Source organism: Strix uralensis, chromosome 4, assembly GCF_047716275.1.
Source record: "Strix uralensis isolate ZFMK-TIS-50842 chromosome 4, bStrUra1, whole genome shotgun sequence".
In the NCBI taxonomy this organism is placed as follows: Eukaryota; Metazoa; Chordata; class Aves; order Strigiformes; family Strigidae; genus Strix; species Strix uralensis.
In genome coordinates this window covers 51,041,137-51,064,367 of record NC_133975.1, presented here as the reverse complement: position 1 = coordinate 51,064,367, position 23,231 = coordinate 51,041,137, and the positions used below count along the sequence as shown (strand labels likewise).

The 23,231-nt window shown below is 46.0% G+C and overlaps 2 protein-coding genes across 2 annotated transcripts; both read left to right on the top strand.

Annotated features, from left to right (window-relative positions):
* The first annotated feature begins 161 nt into the window (after nt 1–161).
* Nucleotides 162–5,958, top strand: LEPROTL1 (leptin receptor overlapping transcript like 1). The gene is made up of 4 exons (XM_074866707.1): nt 162–367; nt 861–936; nt 2,279–2,465; nt 3,505–5,958. Exons 1-4 carry the CDS (start codon nt 352–354, stop codon nt 3,619–3,621), a joined length of 396 nt encoding a protein of 131 aa, XP_074722808.1. The 5' UTR covers nt 162–351; the 3' UTR covers nt 3,622–5,958.
* A 1,554-nt stretch (nt 5,959–7,512) lies between these two features.
* On the top strand, nt 7,513–23,182 carry SRP72 (signal recognition particle 72). The gene is made up of 19 exons (XM_074866699.1): nt 7,513–7,656; nt 8,873–8,993; nt 10,807–10,930; nt 11,735–11,878; nt 12,660–12,771; nt 15,055–15,086; nt 15,704–15,828; nt 15,914–15,971; nt 16,160–16,291; nt 16,705–16,833; nt 17,354–17,426; nt 17,997–18,061; nt 19,040–19,135; nt 19,598–19,701; nt 20,309–20,386; nt 21,029–21,166; nt 21,420–21,457; nt 21,763–21,922; nt 22,925–23,182. The coding sequence occupies exons 1-19, from the start codon at nt 7,539–7,541 to the stop codon at nt 23,097–23,099; spliced, it is 2,022 nt and encodes a 673-aa protein (XP_074722800.1). The 5' UTR covers nt 7,513–7,538; the 3' UTR covers nt 23,100–23,182.
* The last annotated feature ends 49 nt before the right edge of the window (nt 23,183–23,231 follow it).

Genomic DNA, 23,231 nt, shown 5'->3' with positions numbered 1-23,231 from the left:
CATTGGCTGATCCTACAGGAAGGGGCGGGGACTAAAGTGAAGCATGCGCACTGCGGGGCTCCCCTGAAGCCCCGCCCCAGTAGCCGTCAGGGCCAATGGGCGGCGAGGGAGCGGCGCGCGGCGGGAGGGCCTTTTGCTTCGAGGGACAGCACTGCAGCTTCCCGCGCTTCGGGGAGGGGGCAGAGCTAGCGCCGGGGGCGCTTCACGCGCGCAGCACGCAGCGCGCGTCACGTGGCCGGAGCGGCCGAGGGCGCCTGCGCGCTCCTTTCCCGGAAGCGGCTCCCGGCCGCGCCAGTTCCGCTTCTGGGCGCGCGCCCCTCCGCCTCTGCGGCTCGTGGGACGGGCGGCGTCATGGCCGGCATCAAAGGTGCGGGGGGTGGGGGGGAGCGGTTTCCCTGGCAACGGTGGCGCGGGACGGCCCCCCCTCGCTCCCGCCGGTGGGCCCTACGGTGGCTGGGGTGGGAAGGGCGGCCCCGGCGCCTCTGCGGGTGGGGTCGCGCCCCTTTGGGAGGCCCGGCGCGCCGTGCGGCAGCGGGGCGGCCCTCGCAGGGAGGGGCGGTGAGGGGCCGTGCGGCCCTCCTCGGGCGGGAGGGGCCGGCAGCCGCCGCGGGAGCCGGCCAGCCCCGCTCTGCCGGGCGTCCGGGGCTGCCCTGAGCCGCCTTCCGCGGCTGGGCTCCTGGGAAGCTGCCATCCTGGAGGGGCGGGGGGAGCTCTGCCTCGGCAGGGATAGAGCAACGCGGCTGGCCCCGCCCTGGGCCCTCGCTGTGGCAGAACCTTGGTCGCGTTTATTTGAAGGTTGTGTCGGCGTTTCACACTGTACTGACCTTTTCCTCTGTTGTCGGTTTGTGTTCTCGTTGTAGCCTTGATCAGCCTGTCCTTTGGGGGAGCAGTCGGACTAATGTTCTTGATGCTTGGATGTGCCCTCCCCCAATACAAGTAATGTGCGCTCTCTTCTTATTCTTCATTTCTTTTTTGCGTGTCTTTAACTTCAGAATAGTTTGACTTTCAGAATGATCGACTGAGAAGTCCTCTGTGTGTAGGAGGGCTTTTGGGGCTTTTTTTTCTTTGCTTCAAAAGACTGGGGCAGAAAGTAAAGATCATCCAGGAGTTAATTCACCATAGGAGTGATGGCAACAAAAGTTAAATTACTAGGCCTGGCTGCAAACTGTTAAAAATGCACTGTCATAACATGTGTCCAGTGTTGTCCCTCTTTGGCTGATAAGCAGATAGCACCTTCCGAAGTAGACCGCAAGTATGTATATCAGGGAGGCGTTTGCATTTTCCCTGGCTACTTAGTGGTAATTGGGCTGTTGGTGACTGTCAGGTGGTCCCTTGGCTGTGTACCACGTTTGGTAATGTAGTGTCTGGAATAATTGCAGCTGCTATTTGTGCTTTCAGTCTATTGAGACCTATTTCTTAGTTTCCAGAAGATATGAAGCAGTAGACCAAAATTTCAGAAAGTTAGGCTTATGGCTTTGACCCTTTGCAAGTGAATGCTAACTTTACAGAAAATCTTTTGAATTTACTTATTTAATGTTAAATAAATATCAAATATCCTGTTGATAGTCCTGTTAATGGTTGTGAATTGCAGTTCTCTACATATATGACTAGCTTTCTTATGCCAGCTTTCTTTTGTTATAAAACCAGGACTGGTGACACAAACCCTTAGGAAGGAGATCATTATGCAGTCACCCTTCAAACAATGTAATAAAGTTTTACTGAAACAATGTGTAGCTGCATTGGTGTGTCTGAGAAATCTAGTCTGGTGAGCTGCAAGCAATAACAGAAGACGTTGCCAAATATGATGGTGTAATTCTTGTAGGTTTTTGTTGGTTGCATTCAGATTTTAAAAAAAGTCTTGGTGCCCCATAGTGGCTGACTGTTGGCTGAGAACAATACTCTGTTCCATGTATGTGCCCTGAAAGCTTATGGGCAAAATGACGTGAGGGCTCTACAGAGGTATCTGCAATTCTTAAGTAAAGCTGACAGATTAAATTTGAGAGTTAAGCTCATCTTGTGAGGTGGTGTTAGATTTAGGCTTGCTTAGTGAAATCTTGCTTTATGAATATCCTGTTAGTGAGCTCTCTGCTGCTGCTGTTGAGGTCAGCTGAAGCCGCTCACAAACATGGTCTGTTGGATTAATGTCAGCTTTCTCTGGGCTTGTGTCTGCTTTCCTGAATGTGGATGCTGGATGGGGAAGATGCCTTGCATTGATTTTTAGGAAGAACAAGAAGTAAATCAAGTTAACTTTTAACTTTTCTTCTCCTTTCTTTTTCAGCCAGTACTGGCCACTGTTTGTTCTGTTTTTTTACATCCTTTCTCCTATCCCATACTGCATAGCAAGAAGATTGGTAGATGACACAGATGCTACAAGTAATGCCTGCAAGGAGCTAGCAATATTTCTTACAACAGGCATTGTTGTCTCAGCGTTCGGGCTACCGATAGTGTTTGCAAGAGCAGAACTGGTTAGTAATATTTCCATCTATGATTTTTTTTTTGCTAGAAAACTCTGTTCTTTACGTTTTTTTTACCAAAGGTAAAGCTCTCATGCGCTAAGCAACTCTTATACATATGTACTTAAGATGCTTGCAGTGGAAACAGAGTAAGAGTTCTTTTGGCAAGAAAAACTAATACTAGAAACAGAAGCATGGCAGAATGTTGTGATTTCCAGTTGCTTCACGTGGTCGTGGAATAAACGCTAACATCCTATATGCAATGCAGAGAAAATAAGATAGAAAATAGTGTGAAAACTTAACAGGAAGTAACCAAATATAAAAGTGTATAGAATATTTTGAAGGCAATTTGTGGAGTAGTTGGCCTAAAGAAGCATGAGTAAACAATGCGTTTTTGTACTCACTGTAAGTGATATGTGGTGTTACTTTTTTAAACTTCCAAGTTGTCATTTCATCTTTCCCAGTATACGGCTTTTCACTAAAATCCTTTAAAATATGACCTTGTTTGTCTGAATTTCAGAGCATGCTACTAAGTCAAAAAACACGGAGTGTGATTTCCTAAAATCTCTTTAGGCAAGAACATTTCAGATAGTCGGTTTGAATGCCTCACACCCTTTGACTAATCCACTTACTCTCCTTGGAAAACATTCACCTCCTTTTTTGTTACTGGGATGTCTGCTGGCATTTTGAAGACCTGCATCCTTAAATGGCAGTTTAAAAATGTCTTATAGCATGGTTAGCAAGTATAGCTGGGCTGCAGATGTGTTTGATGCTGTTGCCTAGCCTAACTTTGCTATTTTTGGATGTTGCAGCAGAACAGCTGTGCCTGCTAGCCAGCGCTTTGAACTTAGAAGAAACTTGCAGTGCTGCTTGGCTAACTGTGAATTGGTCGAGTCATTCTTCTTGGTGTACCCACAACTAATGAGATACCACCTTCTTGCATCACGGACCTGTTGCTGAACTTTGTCTAGAATGTGACATTAAGATGTTACCTTTTGTCTTGTCAGTATTCAGTTCAAAACATGTCTAACGGAGTTCCCCTTGTTCACAGATTTACTGGGGCGCCTGTGCACTTGTTCTTACGGGGAATACAGTCATCTTTGCCACGATCCTAGGATTTTTCTTGGTCTTTGGCAGCAATGACGACTTCAGCTGGCAGCAGTGGTGAAAGGAAGATACGAGAACTATCACAGGCATCTCGTCATGCAGTGGCCATCCATACAAATGAGAGAATGGGCAATAAAGAGAAGTAGCGTAGCAAGCCTCTTGAGTATTCTAGATGCTCCTTTTCACCTTGTTCATTCTGAGTGTACTACTGTTGCTGACAGGGTTTCTACATTTTTATGAAGTGGAGGGATGATTGATTTCATTTTTACCTATGGTATGTTTTTAGGTGCTCTCTTGGTTTAAAATTGTCATCCTTCTGTCCGGTGTTTATGTGAAGCTTTAAATCTGGAACAAGAACATTTAAACATGGTTTCAAATAAGATTTAAAGTTGGTTGTTTTTTTTGTTTTAAGTTAAGCATTAATACTATGTTTCAAAATCACCTTTTTTAGGTAGTGATTAAATTATATCCAAGCTGAATGGAGGTACGAGATTGTGCCCCACTATTGTCAATAACCAGATCAATAGGTTGTTGCTATATTTTAGCAGAGGCAGGATGGGGTGGGGAGTAACAGCTGCAGATTTTTCTTCTGCCCATACCTCAAACTGGGTGATGAATGTTGAAAGCCTTCATTTCAGGAGAAGGCTGAGGAGCAGGTAGAGTTATTTGGGAAAAGTCCTAAATTTTAACACCGCTAGCACTTTTACCTGCCTTGTTATCAATCTTGTGTGGATGTGACATTCAAATACTCTGTAAATGTATTGATGCTATGACATACAAAACTAAAGTGTATTGTAGGGGGAGGGAAAATGATGTTTAAATTCCATTTTTTAAAAAAAGTATCTTTTGAACTCTTTCTATTTATAAGTATTGTATGGTTTTGAACTTTTATGTCAACTTTTTACCACAAAGATGGTAAAATGTTCATTTATGGAACTACTGGTCTGTGTTAATTTGAAGCATATACAAAGCTATTTCCTCCTTCCCCTTTTTAATTTATTTTATACATAGTATATATATATAATAAAACAGCTTTTCAAATGTAGATTAAAACTTTGTGTTAAACTTGGCTAAGAATGATTTCTATTTTTTTTTCCCCTTCACACAATGCAGTTGAGGCATGACTTTTATGGAAGTCACTGGCTGAACTGATTTCACTGACTGTTTTTAAGTTCTTATGCACTATCAGTTAAGATTTAATGTTATGTCTGTAACTGTAGCTTGTGTTCTGTAAGAATGCACATGTAGCTTCAAATATTTAAGACAAGTTTTCTGCATACCTCTCAATTGTCTGGATTTTTCATTTAAAGAAACCTGCCATTAGACATTCCATCATGAGATAGTTGATGCGTGCCAGTTAGCCAGGTTTGATTGTACCACATGCAGCGATAAACTTGACCAAACATACTTCTAAACTATATTTTTGTTCAATTATTTTTAAAAAAAGGCTAGGAAAATTATTGTGCGTAATTAAAAGCTGATGATTGCTTAGGTTTTGTTCAACAGTGGAGAAGTATGAAAAGGCACAGAATTGCAGGTCTTAGCTGTAGTATTTGTGTGCAGATACAAACAAACTATAAAGCTTGAATATTTGAAGTCTGATAGTAATGTAGTTACTTACACGGTATGCTCAAGGAACTGATACCAGCAGGTAGGGGCAGCAGGAGTGTAGCTACCTACATGTGCTGCCTTCTTAATGTCATCCTGTGTATAAAATAAGAGCTCAATTTTGTCTGTGCTGGTAGAGGAAGAAATAGGTGCCAAGACCCTAGTGCAGAAGCCAGTCTATAGCAGATGGTCTTTCAGCAGCAAGCGTGTGCTTCACCAGACTGCCTGCGATGGTGAAGTTCGGAGGTGTGTAGGGGCTGTGGAATCACTCCTTTCCTCACCTTTTTCAATGATACTTCTGCATCCCTGCCCCTAGCATGACAGGTGCTTCAGAAAATCTTCCAAACCAGTGACTAGATTTGCAGTCCTTTGTGGTTGCAAAGGAGGAATGCTTAGGGCTTGTACAAATCTCCTGAATCTGGTACCAACTCCCTTTTTGTGGTCAGGAACTGTGTTTTCTTTTTCATTCCAGTGCTGCTAAGCCTACTTCTCCATGTGATGCTATTCTCTGGATCACTGGCCATAGAGCTGACTCTGTATGTATTGGCGGTGCATTTTTTGTATGCTAATTGCATTGCAGCATTACCTTTGTTTGCTTGTACACTGAGTACGTGCAGTATTGGTCTGATGTATGAGCTAGACACTTGAGAGGTATGATCCTTCCATATAATATGCACTGAGCGTTATCCTTCTAGAGGGAAAAACTTCGAATGATAAAAATTTTAAATAGCAATCTTGAGTTCTGTATGTTTAATCAAAAATACTCTAATAAAAGAGTATTTTGTTTAAAGTATTGTTTTTTTTCTTCTTTAATGTGGTTGTCATTCCTGTTGAAGAGATGTCACCAGATTACTCAATAGTCTTTCAGAGAGTATTTGTGTCATTCACCTTGGACAACCCTAAAAAGAGGTGACTATAAAAAGAGGCTCGATTGTACTTGCACTGAGCTGGCTTTGTTGGTTTTATGTTGCATCTACAGTTGATCTTCAGCTTGTGTTTGAAGTCCGAATTCTGATATGTTGATATGATACAAAGTGATAGCCACCTTCACCCACTGATGTATTCATAACTATAATTTTTATTTAAAAAACCCAGGCTTTGTAATATTTGTAATCACTCATGACATTTCTGAAATGTGAAAACTGATGACTGATGGCAGTCTTTTAGCAGAAGAAAGTAATAGGAATTGGTGGAAAATCCTTTTTTTGGGTAGGGGGGCAATTGCCCCCTTCCCTCTCCCCACACACACTCACTTCAGTGCCATCTCTTTATTTTGGTTTTTTTTTTTTTTTTTAGTTTAATCTGAAAGGGGGGGCAAAAAAGTTGTTTAAAATATTAACAAAGGAAAAAAAAGTTCTTCAGTTAAAACATTGGAAGAGAAGTGGAGCTGAGTGATTTGGCAGTAACCAAGATGCTACAGCTGCAGACAATGTGTTCATGAGATCAGACTGAACTCGCAATGTTGTGTGTAATGAAGAAATATCATAGTGCATCAGCTCAGCAGGTGAATCCCCAGGCCTACTGTCAGGTGCTTTTGAGGGAGAAGGCCGGATGATGGTGTGAAGGGTCAGGGCATGGGGGGAGGCTGCGGGCAGGGATGATGGTGGTGTGAGGGGTCGGAGTGTGGGGGGAGGCTGTCTTACCATAAAAGCCGGCAGAGGAACTCTCTAAGACTTGTTTTGGCGTTTTAGAAAGCAGTGCTGGATGCATGGGGGATCATTCCACCTAACATGCATGCACTAAACCAAAAGTTCATCCTTTATATACCTTAAAGACATGAATATTCATACATTTCCAAGAAGTCACCACCTTTCTGCCTATTATATTTACATAATGTTATTGTTGCAAAATTACACTATGATGCACAGGGGTCTCAGGTGGTCATTGGTGGTCGTTTGGGGAATTAGGTCCCTACTCCTTTTTTCCTTTTACAGTCACAAGTCTTTTGATGACAATTTTTTCTCCTTGGATGTTTCCCAACTCTGTTGTCCCACCAACATGGGTTTTTTTATCTGCCTTGTTTGAGCATTTCTGCCAGGATGTATCTGTTCTCAAGGTTAGGATATTTTCTCTGTACATTTTAATCACTCAGGCCTTGTTAAACATTGTTTGGTAAACTAATTTAATATTTAAGGTATAATGGATCACTAATTGTTAGAGGCCTCAACTTGCAGGCGCCAGCTAGCAGACATCAGCTGCGGGCAGGGCCGATGGCGGTGTAAGGGGGCCGCACCGTCGGAAGAGCGGGAGGCCCGGCGGAGGGCGGAGCTCTCCGGCCCTTCGCGACGTGGCTGCCGGCGCGCGCGGCCCTTCCGCTTCCGGGGCAGCCTCCGGCCCCGCCCCCGATGTGTTTCTCCTCCCGGTTCCAAGATGGCGGCGGCAGCAGCGGCGGCGGGCGGCGCGGGGGCCGCGGCGGCGCTGTGGAGCGAGGTGAACCGCTGCGGCCAGAACGGGGACTTCGCCCGCGCGCTCAAGTCCGTTAACAAAAGTGAGTGAGTGAGCGCCCGCCCGCACGCACGGCGTGCCGGCCCCCGCCGCCATGTCGGTACCGGGCCCTGCTGCGGGGCCGCACGCCGCCGGGAGAAGGCTGCGTGCGGGCCGGGCGTGGGGCCGCTCCCGGCGTCCTTGTCCCCTCCGCCTCGTATCCTTCCCAGCCGGCGTCGCTCACCGTGATCTCTGCCCGGGGGGGCTTGGCCTTGTGCGGGGGCACGGCTGCGGCGGGGAAGGGGCGGTTTCCGCCTGTCGGCTTCGTGCTGGGCTGCGGGAGCAGGGCTGCGGGACAGGGCGCCCGGCGGCGCTCCGGCACGCCTCTGGAGGCTCTGCTGTGCGAGGGGAGAGGAAAGAGCGGGTGGGGGAGCCGAGCGGGGCAGCCGCCTAGGCCCCGCTTCCGCAGCGGGACCATCGGCTGCTTCTGTTGCATCATGTAGCCCTTGCTGTGGGCCAGGCCTTCAGAGGTAGTCGTGGGTTTTCCTTCAGTTTTGATCGTGGGAGGAAGGAGGGTTTTTCCCCCTGGGAGTTGGAGGAGTGTTGTTGTGCATATGGACTAAATGACTTGTGAGTAATAACTTGCTTGAGAGTGAGAGTCCACGTTGAGATGTGTTGTTTTGATAGATTGGCATCCAAAATCGGATTGCGGCATAAGGCTAAAAGTTCTCTTTGCTGTTTGTAGGGAGCAAGGACTCATCTCCTGTCCTGGCAGATCAGAGAGTTGGTATCACATGAAAAAATCAAATACCAAACTCAATTTCTCTCTCCTGCTTCTCCTTCGCTGCCTTCCACTGGCAGAAAGTATTGGTATATAAAGTGGCTACCTGTCTAGAGCCATACTGTTCTCTGTATCAGGTGCTTTTCTTCCTGTATGTGTTTTACTTGGCACTCAGGTTTTGGCACTGTGTTCTCTGCCTGGAAGTGAAATGCCAGTGAAAGGTTTGTACAGGTGTGTACAGCTCCTTTGGTACAGCTCTGTTCCAGGCATGTTAGCACAGCGGTCACTTCAGGTAGGTTCAGTATTTATACTGGATTCATCTATGCTGGGATTTGCTTCATCATCTGAGCCAAAGCAAGCCATGCCAGGACCCTTTTAAATTGATGAGACTGCTCTCTGTGATGGGTTTTTGGAACTGCAACAGCATATGGCTTTTACAAAGTCTTAATGTATCTAATAAAGAGTTAGATTGTTGTGGTGAAACTGTTTTCTCCCTCAGTACTGCAGATCAGCAAAGATGATGTGACTGCACTTCAGTGTAAAGTAGTGTGTCTTATCCAGAACGGGAGCTTCAAGGAAGCCCTCGGCGTAATCAACACCCACACTAAAGTGTTAACCAGGTGAGTTGTGTCTTGCTGTACTCTAAGAAATATGAAACCGCAAGTCCCTCAGAAGGTGCTGCAGCTTCAGTGGAGGGGACTAATAGGCAGCAAAATAAAAAGCAGGTGCTCAGAGCCATTAGGATTGGGCTTCTCAGTGAAATACCGTTTTATTCTGGGTGTGAGAGGTGGTCTGGGTGAGCTTGAGATAAGTTTAACATCTTGCTGTTACTGTTGAAGGGATTGTCCCTAATCTAGTTTTCAGCCACCTCAGGAGCTGATTCTCCTTGTTGACGTGGCTGAGCACCATAGCTGGTACAAGGGAAGAAGACAGATCTCATGGGGAGTGAAGAGAGGAGGGAGGAGCCCTTGCCAGCGGCAGCGAGAAGTTAGCTTTGCTTGGCTGCCTCATCGTACTGCTCCTCGGGGTCCTTTTCTTTGCCAGCCTGAAGGTACTGCTTCAGCTTTTGGGGTGGTAGAAGCCCTTTGTGCATGTTCACGAAATCAGGACCTTGGAGACAACTTGTGTTTGAGAACAAGTCAAGCTTCCTAGTTGTGTCACTAAGCAGACTCTAATTTTCTTCCTAATAAAGATGCTCTTTGTGCAACAGCTAGGATGAAAATTGCTACCCGTGAACTGCTTGGCAGCAAAATTTTTGTATTTCAAATACTGCTCTTGTTAAGGAACTTTCCCAAAAAGTGTGTTGTAGTATCAGTGCAATGAAACATACCCTCGTTTATGTTCACATCTGAATAAAACATAATTAGCTTATTCACAACTTTGTTCTTTCCTGGGATGGAAGGGGTTTTTTAGCTTGGTTTTTCAGTACATGGTGAGGAGGAGGAATAATTTTTCTGAATTCAACAGGCTTCAGAGTTCTGCCTATAATTTCTTTATCTTGGCTCTACTGTGTGTCTGTTCCTGTATCCTTCAGAGCAGGGAGAGTGGTGGTTCTTGCTCTGTCTTAAAGTTGCCCTGTCCTGCACTGAGGCCCACTGCTTTGCTTTAATTCTTAATGCCGTTCATTTGTTTTTAGCCTCCCTTAATACTCAGCTGGACTGAGATAATTTCAAATAGGCAAAGAAATAGCTGGTGACAAGTTGCGCCAATGATGAACTAAGGGAATCACTGATTAATTTTCCTTTGGGTTAAATGGAGGGTAGGTGGAATACAGCATTCATGGCGTAGGTGGAACATAGCATTCAAGGCTCTGCTTGTTTGACAATGCTTCCCTGCTGGCGTGAGCTTGGTTTGAAGCCAGTTTTATGTTAACATCAGCAAACCCTTTTGCTGCAGTTCGGCTGCACTGATATTTCAAAATAGGTTAATGTTACCGTTGGCTTAGTATCAGACTATAAGAGGGACTGTGTTTTATACCATTTCCTTTCCTCTCTGTATGAGTCGATTGGTTTTGAAAGTTTGCAGTAACAACCTTTTGCTATAATATGCCTTCTCTTTAAGGAGGAGACACATAATAAAGTTTGGTATTGTTTTACCTTTAAGCATTTGATTCATATAATCAGTAGGAGGTGGGGGGGACGATGGATTTGAAATGCCATGTGTCTGGAAACACCAGAAAAAAGGAACTTCTTTTAGGTGAAGTTTTGATATTCCTTCTCTGTTGAACACAGAGTAGGTTTAAGATATTTTCAGTGCTCAACAGATATATAATTCAGTAATCTGGGATCATGTGCTCACCTCTGGTGTTTGGCTCTTTGGGAATGTAGCAGTCTGTGACTAATTAGGGCTGCTTAAACAAGTGTGTTTGGGTGGGTAAATGCTGTTGAATGAAGACTACAGTGCCTTCTCTCAGCCTTTGTCTTGTCCTTGCAGTGACATTATTGCCTTTGAGAAGGCCTACTGTGAATACAGGTTGAATCGTATTGAAAATGCTCTCAAAACCATTCAGAGTGCCAGTCAGCAGACAGACAAACTGAAGGAGCTTTATGGACAAGTGGTAATTAGAAGCTTTTCTTCCTGGTGGGAGTTTCATATACTGGATGTCTTGTTCCTCCTCTAATGTGGGGCAAGTATGGCGATGTAATTTCCTTCTCTGTGTTGAAGGTAAGGAGAGGTTTAGTTCCCAACTGCTCCAATTTATGTGGAGCTTCAGTCACCTGTTACTGGAGTCAGAGTTTTCATCTTATTGCCACTGAACCAAAGCAATACATTTGTGGCTCCCTCTCCCTTCCTGGGTCTGGCCTGATAATAGCCGTCTGGCTGAGGGCTTGGAGGATGGAAGAGAGCTGATGAGATTTATTTGTGTTTGAGCCATCTGCTTGCATTAGATACCTGTCCAGGAATGGTTTCTCAGGCGTTAGAAGTGAAGCAGAGAAGAAGTTGCATTTCTTCTCTGGTTTCTCCCTGGTTGATCAGAACAGTTTTGTGAAGAATCGGCTGTCTTCTCTCAGCTGCGTGAAAGACCATCATTTAATCTCTCATAGAGAGGTGATTTAATCTGGAAAAATGCTGTTTGAGGACAAAACTGTGTCAACTGCTGCTTTTAAAGAAGCTGTTTTCGGAGTAAGAACTGTGCTATTTGTGTGCAGGTATCTGGTGTCATTGTTTGAGTCCTTGTAAATGTAGTCTATAGAGATTGCCCTTAAAAGTAGGTGCAAACCTACCTTTAGGTTAGTAATGTTCAGCTTAAAACATGTAATGCTCTGCTGCTGCCAGTCCATGGGGAGGGAGGAAGGAGGCTGTAGTTACTAGCATACACAGGGAAATACTATTCTGAAGGCTAATCCCTTTCCCTTCTCAGTTGTACAGGTTGGAGCGTTATGATGATTGTCTGGCTGCATACAGGGATCTCATCCGCAACTCCCAGGATGAGTATGAGGAAGAGAGAAAAACCAACCTCTCTGCTGTTGTGGCAGCACAAAGCACATGGGAGAAGGTGATGCCAGTAAGTAAGTGTGCGTGCATGTGTGTAAGAGTGAGAGCCAAGGTGTAGAGGATATGAAATCATAGATATTTAACAGGATAGAAATGTGTTTGTGTATCTTAATGACTTCTGAGCATATTGAAGATCACCTAGTGGTTTTCCCCTGTATGGAGGAATAAATGCTGTTATTGTTCATGAGTTAACCTTCATCTTTGATCTCTAGGAGACTTGTATTAGTAGATGTCACAGCAGAGCAGGAAGTGCATCTCTCTGAGCCTCCATTACCCACAACACCTGTGGTGACTAGCACTTTCCTGTCTCATTACCCTCTTGCCCAGGGTAAAGTTAACTGCCTGGATCACCCAGCCATGCTTGGGAATATTTTTGTTAATGAGCAGTGCAGATCGTAATGTTCTCATGTTTTCAGAAATCTTTGTCCTTGGTGGTGTGCACAGCATGCTCAGTTTCTGTTCAGCACTGTGGATCCACTTCTTAGTCCTCTAGAGTAGCAGTTCTTACCTACCTTCTTTCAGCAGCCTAAATAGTCTCCAAGATGAGACTGGAGTTTTGCTGCTGCCCTGTCAGTTGCCTCTGACTTTGTTGTGTAGTGTGAGGTCAGATCCTTTGCACTGTGACTTATTTGCGAGGTGTGTGCCCTTTTAAAATTGCCTCTAAATTTATTTTCCAAGGAATAGTTTGAATGTGTGTGAAAAAAAAAAAAAAGAAGTTTGTATCTGTTGCCTGTCAAATCTGTATAGATCAGTTGGTGTTTATGCAGTGTTACATTTGTTTTTCATGCTAGGAGGATTTGGGCCTTCGAGAAGCTACCTACGAACTGTGTTATAACAGTGCGTGTGCATTGATTGGGCAAGGAAAGTTGAATGAAGCAATGAAAAAACTACAGAAAGCAGAAGGTAAAAACATGGTGAGGTGAGAAGGAAGCTTTGTGTGATGGAAGTAGTTACTCTATAGACATGTTTAATGAGAGGGAAAGAGGTTTTGAAAATTTAAAACCAGACAACAGCAGGATTTGTTGATGGTTCCCGACAGAGCTGTTGTTTTTGTAGAAGCATTCCTCTGCAGCTCTTTTCCAGGGCTATGTGGCATATAGCATGTCCTGGCCCCCTGATTGTTGTTCAATGCCTTTGAGCAGTTTTTTGAAGTAGGAAGTAGGCATGAGTGTAATCTCTTCTCATAAGCATGAGATGTTTCATCTATTCTGCCTCCTGGTTTTGTTAGTATATGTATATATATAAACATATACTATAAAAAAATAGAAATAGTTCATGATCTGAATTAGGTATGAAATTAGTATAAACCAATAAATGAGCTTTTTTTGCGAAGAGGATGTTTTCCTATGGGGTGGAAGGGGAATTTTTTGTGTGTTTTATTAAAAAAAAAAAAAAAAAGAGGGTGAGTGGGTGTGGTGGGTTGGCCCTGGTTGGATGCCAGGTGCCCACCAAAGCTGCTCTATCACTCCCCTCTTCACTTGGACGGGGAAGAAAATATAACAAAAGGCTTGTGGGTCAAGATAAGGATAGGGAGAGATCATTCACCAATTATCTTCATGGGCAAAACAGGCTCAACTTGGGAAAATTAATTTATTGCCAATCCAATAAGAGTAGGATAATGAGAAATAAAACAAATCTTAAAACACCTTCTCCCTACCCCTCCCTTCTTCCTGGGCTCAACTTCACTCCTGATTTCTCTGCCTTCTCCCTGCCAGTGGCGCAGGAGGACGGGGAATGGGGGTTGCAGTCAGTTCATCAGACGTTGCCTCTGCTGCTCCTTCCTCCTCAGGGGAAGGACTCCTCACGCTCTTCCCCTGCTCCAGTGTGGTGTCTCTCCCACAGGAGAGAGCCCTCCATAAACTTTTCCAATGTGGGTCCTTCCCATGGGCTGCAGTTTGTCACAAACTGCTCCAGTGTGGGTCCCTTCCATGGGGTGCAGTCCTTCAGGAACAGACTGCTCCAGTGTGGGTCCCCCACGGGGTCACAAGTCCTGCCAGCAAACCTGCTCCAGCGTGGGCTCCACTCTCCACAGGGCCACAGCTCCTGCCAGGAGCCTGCCCCAGCGCAGGTTTTCCATGGGGTCACAGCCTCCTTTGGGCATCCACCTGCTCTGGTGTGGGGTTCGCTACAGGCTGCTGGTGGGCATCTCCTCCACCATGGACCTCCATGGGCTGCAGGGGCACAGGCTGCCTCACCATGGGCTGCACCACGGGCTGCAGGGGAATCTCTGCTCCAGCACCTGGAGCACCTCCTCCCCCTCCTTCTTCACTGCCCTTGGTGTCTGCAGAGTTGTTCCTCTCACATATTCTCATCTCCAGCCGCAATTGCTGTTGCACAGTTGGTTTTTTACCTTCTTAAATATGTTACCACAGAGGCGCTGTCACCATTGCTGATGGGTTTGGCCTTGGACAGCGGCAGGTCTGTCTTGGAGCCAGCTGGCATTGGCTGCATTGGACATAGGGGAAGCTTCTGGCAGCTTCTTACATAAGCCACCCCTGTAGCCCCACTGCCCTGCTACCAAAACCTTGCCATGCAAACCCAATGCAGGGGAGAGAATTAGGAAGAATTAGTTTCTTTCTGATGTAATTGCTCTTGGAGATAAATAGGTCAGTTCTGTCCTGATTTTGATGATAGAATAGCAGCTCTCCAATACAACTGATTTATTAAGCATCTGTAATTTGAGCTGTGACAGTAGTCCTTTGGAGAGCAAAACAAGTGATGTTCTGGTGAGGTATATGAGAAAGCTAAGTGGTTAGCATGTGTACTTGAAAACTGATGGAGTTGCTGCCCCATAAAGGGTGGTGTAATCTGAATATTGCAGGCTGCAGCACTTAAAATAACTCACAGGATGGTGAGCAGTTGCAGCCGAGTGATCCCTATGGAAAAGATCAGGAGCTAGGTTTAAGGAGATTTGCTCAGGAGAGAAAATGTGTGTGATTCTGCTCTCAGAAAGTGTCTGTGGGTGGGCCAGTATCTCCTGTGCCTTTGATATTTCTTCTACGTCATTTAGTCTTCTCCCTCATGCTCAGTCCCATCCATCATCACCTTGTAGTCTGATGTACCCTTGTAATGCTGCAGAAGTTTCAGGGATACATGAAAAAAGTATATGTTCCCCCGTGCTTCTAGGCTATTTTTTTCACCCTGAAGCCTTCTAAATTGTGTTCTTTAATTTGTTTTTCCTTCTAGAGCTCTGCCGCCAGTCGCTGTCAGAAGACTCTGTAAGTTCTTGATGTTGTTCTGGAAAGTGTTTGCTTTGCGCCAGTGTGAACGAGGGTGCAGTCATAAAGTGAACTGCAGATAGCTGGAGGATAGGCAGAGCTGCTGTGCAGTATTACCCAGCAAGACTTGCCACTGCTGCTGGTACCCGCGTCTGAGGCGGGGGCAGCAATCTTGGTTGTTGCAGAAGGGAAGCTAATGCTGCAGGCTGCTTGCTGCTGTGCTCCTTGCACAGTTGCCTATGCTGGTGCAGGCAGGATGGATACAGATTGTCTGAAACCTCCCTGTGGCCCACTCATGCTATGGATGAACACGCTGAGTGAGTGTTGGGAAACATAGGAAATTTGTAATCATTGTTGTTGGTTCACACAGAAGGGCAGATTCAATGCACAAGTTATGGGTATCTTCAGATACTTGCAAGAGCAGGTGAAGCTTGCTTTTCTCCTGGTTTAACACAGATGTGCTTGTATTTGTGCTGTGGCTACAACCTTCACCTGTAGTAACTGGGGTACTTTGCTGCTAATGCTGCCCAAGAGAGCATTTGCCAGCAAAATGTTGAAGCCAGGGGAAGAGAGGTGAGATGGCAGCTTTTTTTCTTTTTGCCTTGATTTTCCTTCAGGATGTGACAGAGGAAGACATTGAGGCTGAACTGGCCATTATTCATGGTCAGATGGCTTATATCATGCAACTGCAAGGTCGTACAGAGGATGCTCTACAGCTCTACAATCAAATAATCAAGTTGAAGTAAGGGCTTTTCTAAAACAAATGGTAAGTCTTCTATCTGTAGAGACCACTGTTTAATAATAATGTGCTTTCTGCTTCTCTGCAGGCCAACAGATGTAGGACTGCTTGCTGTCATTGCAAATAACATCATCACAATTAACAAGGTATAGAATTACCTCACTGCTTTTAATGCAGCCTTCCTGATGGTTACTCAGCTTGTTTCTCTGCTTCTGTGGAGAGAAGGGGGATAATGAGGAAAGACTTTTCCCTAAACAGAAGTTAAATCGCAGACCCAGAGACTTTTTCTTCAAGGAATGTTGTGAAATCTTCTCATGATGTGTGATTCCTCCAGGACCAAAATGTCTTTGACTCGAAGAAAAAGGTGAAGCTGACCAATGCAGAAGGTGTTGAGCATAAACTCTCCAAGAAACAGCTCCAGGCAATTGAATTCAACAAAGCTTTGCTGGCAATGTACACTAACCAGGTAGGGGAAACTGATCTGCAGTAAGTAGCTAGCAATTTAATATTCTCCATGGGAGTTTTACTAGGCAAAAATTGATACGCATTTGTTCTGTGTCTGAAGATAACACCATTTGGTTTAGGCACATAAGTGAGGAGGAAAAAAACAATCATCCCTAAAAGAACAGCCAGCCAGTTGTGTAGTGACTTGAGTGTTAATGTAGGAAGGATGGTGTGGAGATGACTAGAAGACAGAAGAGGTGTGTGGGGTTCTTAGATGCATCTGAAGTGCTACTAAGAGGATTTGTTCTTGGTTCTGCATACCTATTTCAGGGAAGCCTTCACTAGCATCTCTTCTTAGATACAACTGGTATGTTAGTCCTGCATTGGGAGCTTGCAGAGGTTGAGAAAAGTGTATTCTCTCTTCCCACTTCTCAGGCAGATCAGTGCCGCAAGCTGTCAGCGAGCCTGCAGTCGCAGAGCCCTGAGCATCTGCTCCCTGTGCTTATCCAGGCAGCTCAACTGTGTCGCGAGAAGCAGCATGCAAAGGCCGTAGGGCTCTTGCAGGTAGGTTAAGAGAAAGTACTCCTTTGGCCAAGCTCCATTTAAACTTGTGCTTTGTGTTCTCATATGCTGTTTCCTTTAGTTTGTTTTATCATGTTTAAATTTCCAGGGGTATTTGTGCTTATTTTGGTTTGGTTTAATGCTGCTGTAGAAAGTATTTATGCCTGACTGAATGATGCTGCTTTTAAGGGAAATCGTTCCCTTTCACCTCTGATTTTTATGCTTAGGAAACTGTAGTAGACTTCTTCTAGGGTAAGCAGTGGGCTCTGCTGCTCTGCTTGCAAGCAGTTTGCAACAGCCTCCTTTTGGGAGGGAGTGAGTGCCCTGAGACGGAAATCTGAGAGGACAATGGACCGCTGGCACAGTTCGGGGCCCTCCTCTGCTATGTGCTGAAGCCTGCCTGTGCTGGAAAGCTTCCTTTGGCTCTTGCCAGATTGCTGTGACTGAGCATGAGAGATGATTCACCACAGCAGCAGCCTGGTGCCCACACACATGTTGAATTGTTCTTTCCTCTGACTTTCAGGACTTTGCAGACCAGCACCCTGCCAATGCAGCTGAGATCAAGCTGACGATGGCCCAGCTGAAAATTGCTCAAGGTATCCAGTGTCCTCCTTTGTTGGGAAGTGTCTGCACATGATAATTGTACAAGGGATGAGAAAAACAGGCTGTAGGGCAATCTTTGCTGCAGTCACTGTTGTGACAGGGGTGCAGAGCAGAGGTGCTTGCAGTCAGGTATTCTATATATGTGTCTGTGGCAGGATAACGCTCGTAGCTTAATGTCTGGATGTCTAGGCTCCACAGATGCCTGGCATAGATGCCCACAGTATTTGTGAATAATAGGGCTGAATCTGTTCTGGGGCAGGAGGGTTTTGGGAGTGATGCAGGGCTCCCTGGTGCTACTGTTCCCGTATGCAGTCAGGCAGCGCAGAGTTGCTCCTGGAAGAGAAGACCGTGCTCGCAAAAACTTGCTCCTGAGCCCTTGGCAGGATATGGCAAGGGCAGAAAGGTCCTTTGTGTAGAGGCCTGTCCTTTATTCCTGGAAACAGGGAGGTATTCCAAGAAGGGGATCATTATCTCCCCATTGTTTACCTTTGGCTGTAAGTTCTCAGGAAGGGTAAAGTGTTATTGTGACACTCAGAGCATGTTCCTTCCTGTCTCTCTTCTAGGCAGTGTCACCAAAGCCTGCATGATCCTGAGGAGCATAGAAGAACTGCAGCACAAGCCTGGTATGGTAAGCAAAACTCAGTCTGAACTGTGAGGTTTTTCCCTTGTAGCACAGCTTTGTACTGCCCGCGCCCTGTTGCCTCTTCTCTGTGGTTTTCACTTGACCTGAGTGTCTGCAGGGAATCTGAGTCCATCTTCCTTGTCTTGGACAAAGGTGGGATTATAACTTGCATCAGGTGCCCTGAACTTAGCCACAGAAGTACTCTGCCCGTCAGCAGAGATGCTCTCTGCCTATATTCACACACTCTCGTAATCCCTCAGACCTGCATGTTGCCTGGATTTACTTGCATAACATGACTGGAGCAGCTGCTTCCCTGGTACGTACTGTTGGGAAGTTTTTGAAGCAGCTTTAGGACAACAGGCATTAGGGAGAAAGTGCCATATGTTCTATCCTGCAGCATCACCCTGTTCTGCACACATGTCTACATCTGGTATTCAGAAAAGCTTGATGACTTTGAAACTACTCAGGTGTACAGCATAAGGATCTTGAGCAGCAGCTGACAGTTGCAGGACTGTTCCAGTTGCAAGTGCGAATGATCAAAGTAATTTATGGGGCAGTCAGCAATATCTGCTCTTGCCCTGTGTGTCACCTCTAGTTGTGACTGGGGTGTAAACAAACAGGTGGTGTCTGTATCATCTCTTCAGTGCTGATTTCTTTTTTCATGGCTCTTGGGATAAAGAATGGGGGAAGAAAAAGGGTTTCTAATGATACTGTGTCCAGTGGCAAGCAAAGAAGGTTCTTCCTGTGAATGCAGTTGAGCTTGTACTGTAGGAGAAAGATTGGTGGGGACATTTCTTTGGGAGGGACCTGCGTAGGAAGGTCAAGCCTGGGTATCCTGCCTGTTACCACAGCTGGTTTTCAGGGGCAGAGCAGAAAGCTCACATTGAGTCTGATTTTGGGAAATCCCATCATTTAACTGCTGACTCTCTGGCTATAGACAGCTTATGTGAAGACTTGCTATAAGCTGCTCTTGAATGTTTGCAGGTGTCTGCGTTGGTGACAATGTACAGTCATGAAGAGGACATTGACAGTGCAATTGAGGTCTTCACACAGGCTATCCAGTGGTATCAGCAATTCCAGGCAAGTCGGACCAGAGGAGCTAATGTGCAAGGCTTTGTCCCAGTCTTTATAGCTAGTCCTGTTCAGCTTTCCCATTGATGCATAGCCCCAGCAGCACACCCAGTTGGGGTTTTGGAGACCTGTGAGCTCCTGTTTTGTGAAGATTTGTTTTATCACTGTTTCATTACTTCAGATGTGTTGTGAAAAGGGAGCAGCAGCTCCTGTCAGATAAAAGTGGGGGTAAGGAGTGCCCAAATGTAGCAATCGGGCCTTCTCCCTGATTAGAAAACATTGTGGAGCAGCAAGCAGCCTTGTCTCATGCAATTCTGCCTCACACCCTGGAGTGCAAAGGTGGTCTACTTTTTGCATGACAGGGTGCCAACTCAGTTCTCCTTGGCCAGGTCTCAGGGGCATTAAAGCCAGCTAGAGCTGGGCTCCATGCTGTGATAGTTAGGAGCAAATTATGACTGCTTTGTCTTTCAGCCGAAGTCTCCTGTCCATCTGTCACTGATAAGGGAAGCTGCCAACTTCAAATTAAAGCATGGCAGGAAGAAGGAAGCAATCAGCGACTTGGAGGAGCTCTGGAAGTGAGTTGGGTGGTTGCTGAACCAGGGAGTCTCCATCCAGAGACCTTTGCAAGCTGTCTGGTGCCAGGCAGTGTCTGACAGTGTTGGTTGACTGGTAGCCCTCCCTTAGAATTGCTTTTGCTCAGGGGCTCCAATGCAAAGCCGTATTTTGGAAGGAGAGGGAATCATTTGTTTGATCTATAGCTGGTGTTCACTTGAAAACCTGTTTGATTTGTCCCAGTTGCCTCTTGTGTGCAGTGAAGGTTGCTTTGGGACTGAGATGCATCATTTTTTGTAGTGCTGCATAAACCATGGATGTCTACGTTTTAGTTTTTGTTATGTACCTGATGGGATTTTTTTGGGGGGACTGTTAACTTGCCTTTGCTACTGGGACCTGAGGGATTTTCGTCTTTTGTTGCCTGCTTCATGATACTGTGGAGATGTCTGCACCTCCTTTTGGCTGCACCAGTGGTGTTTGGTGATGTGCTCTGGAGGAGACAACAGACTGACGTGCCTGTCCCCACAGACAGCAGCTGTGCTGCAGCAGCAAGCACTGAATGGTGATACCAGTCTTTGGGATGAGTCTGTTCCTTGGTAACTTGGTCATTTTTTTTCTTTTTCTACAAAGGCAAAACCCAAAAGATGTGCATACCCTGGCACAGCTAATCTCTGCCTACTCCCTGGTGGACCCTGAAAAAGCTAAAGTGTATCCTTTTGATGGTGGCATCAGAGCAAAGAAAGAGGCATTTGAACATTGCTCCCTTGGATTTCAACTGTGTGTGGAATTCAGTCCCACTTTCACCTGAAGAAAGGCAAGGAACATCTCCAGAGTAGCTACATATCCAGGTCAAGCTACATTATTTCCCTAATTGGTTTGGTTATGGCTGGATCCCAGGACCTTTTTGTCTTTGGCCTCCTTCTCTGAGAATTGATAACTTAAGACTAGGTAGAACCAAAAATAGGAGCTCCTTCATCTTTTCTGCTGGAATCTTAAACCTGTGGTAGTAATGCAGGACTGTGCCCCATAAAATATGGCTAAGCTCTCACTGACCCAAAATACCATGTTCACATACTGCTTTTGCCACCCTGAGCAGCTTTCCAAGGAAGTTGCTGCTTCTGTCCCCATATCAAAGAAGGGAAAAATGAGGCAGATGGCGATGAAGCAGCTCATCCCAGCTTATGCAGGAAGCTGGTGAGAGAGCTGGAACTAGCCCTGTAGGCCTGTCGGGTGTCTACATTGCTAACAGGCCAAATTTGTTCAAGCTGAAGTTGTCCGTTGCTATCTGGACAAACCTGGGTGTTTATTTTTTTGCTTGCCAGTTTGCATCCCTGAACTCTTCCCTTGCAGTCTTAGCAAACACTTGCCTTCCTCGGATACCATGTCACTGAAGGTAGATGTTGATGCGCTGGAGAACTCCCATGGAGCAACCTATGTTCGGAAGAAAGCTGGGAAGCTCACTGGGGACAACCAGCAGAAGGAGCCAGGGTAAAGTGGGCTGCTGTAGCTCTGATGCAGTCATTCTTTGGGGTGGCACAAGAACTGGTGTGGTGGGGACATTGCTGTTGGAAGGCAGGATGGTGAAAAAGGAGCCTGTTTAACTGCAGGGAGCTTCAGGTAGCTGCAGACCAAGTTTGAGAGAGATGGGAATGGTTTAGCTTCTTACAGAGCGAGTTTTTAATTGACTTGTGTGCTGTGTCCGTGCTGTGTCATAGTGTCTGTTTCCCTTCTTGCTTTTCAGACAAGGAGATGTGAAGAAGAAGAAGAAAAAAAAGAAGGGTAAGTTTCCTAGCTGTTGACACAGCACAGCTTCAGAGAGCTTGTCAGATTGTTTCTTCAAATAGCCAGCCTTCAGCTCTCCAGGAGCTGGAGCCTTTGCTGGGACTGGGTCCCTGTGAACCCAGATCTTCATGACAGCTTGTTTGGATGGGACATTTTTCAGCAGTAGTAACACCCTGATAAGATGATGTGGGTTTGCTGGACTCCATGCTTCCTGGCTACTGACATCCCATGTGTGTCCCTTGGTGATGCCTCTCTAGTGTGTTGACTCCAATCCCATTTCCTGGTGCTTGGATGTTCTGCAGGAAAGCTGCCTAAGAACTACGACCCCAAGGTGACTCCTGACCCTGAGCGGTGGCTTCCAATGCGAGAGCGTTCCTACTATCGTGGACGGAAGAAGGGCAAGAAGAAGGATCAGGTTGGCAAGGGGACTCAGGGTTCAACCACAACTGGCTCCTCTGAACTGTAAGTACCCATTTTGCAGGGCATGGTGTGGGGAATCACTCCTGGGCAGCTGGGAGGGCTGCGTTTGTGCTGCTTTTCTGTGGCTTTGTCACTGCAGCAACTGTGGGTGACACAAGTGAAACCGTACTTTGCTGCTTGAACCTTCAGCTGCTCTTCCCAAAGATCGCTATAGGTCGCTGAAAACCCAAATGATATGGTAGGCATGCTTGAAGGTGCCAAGGTGCAAATAAAATTCCCAGAGTTTTAATGTGCTTTTATTAGGTTTGAAGATGAGGTGAATTTTGCATGCTTTCCCTTGAGCTATTTGCTTTCAAGTCTTTGAGTGGCTGCAGAACCATTAGCCATGATTTGGGAAAACACTGTGCTTCCTTCTAAGTTGACACTATTTGAGCTGGAATCAGGGTTTACCATTGTGTGTGAGGCCTGACAGCAAGGTGGTGACTTACTAGCATCTGAGAGAAGGAAGTAGTTCTAAAATGATAGCAATGTAGTGAATTGCCAGTGCTGTCTGATAGTTTCTCTTTAACAGCTGTCTCAAAACAGAAGCATGAAAAGCCTTTTGTGGCACTGTTGGCTTGAGCAGTGTTTGCAAGGAGAGCTGGCACAAAGATGCCTTTGTAGTTAAGGAGAGAGAAAGGATGTTGGGTTTGCACTGCCTAGGCCTGGGGGCCTGGAGGGCTTCTCATGTGTTGCATGAGCTGTCATATGTCTATTCAAAAGTTAGTCTTGCTTTCTTGGCTGATGACTTAGGCTATCTAGCGAACATCAGTTAGAAGGCGGTTGCTGCCCTTTGAGACATGTTCCCATCATCCATCAGCCCTTCTATGTATATTGAAGCTTATTTAAGATCCCCTTGCATGAGTGCCCTTCCATGCATAATGCTACCTAATGCTGTCTTGTGGAGCAGCTGCTATTTTTTGCTGTTGGCTTCCTGCAGAAGTGCCACATCTTGCAGGTGGTTGTGAACCCACATGGTACCTCTTTCTCTCATCTTCCCTGCAGGGATGCCAGTAGGACTGCCAGCAGCCCACCTACCTCCCCTCGGCCCGGCAGTGCTGCAGCTGTATCAGCCACAAGTAATGTCATCCCTCCCAGGCACCAAAAACCTGCCGGTGCCCCGGCCACCAAGAAGAAACAGCAACAGAAGAAGAAGAAAGGGGCTAAAGGAGGGTGGTAAAAAAGCAGGATGTGTAACCTCCCTGCCTCAGTTGGTGATGCTGGTTGCAGAATAAAGGTCAAAAGCAAGTGCTGGTGAAAGACTCTTGGCATCCGGATCTCTGTCCTGCCTGTCAGTGGTCTGGGGGGAGAT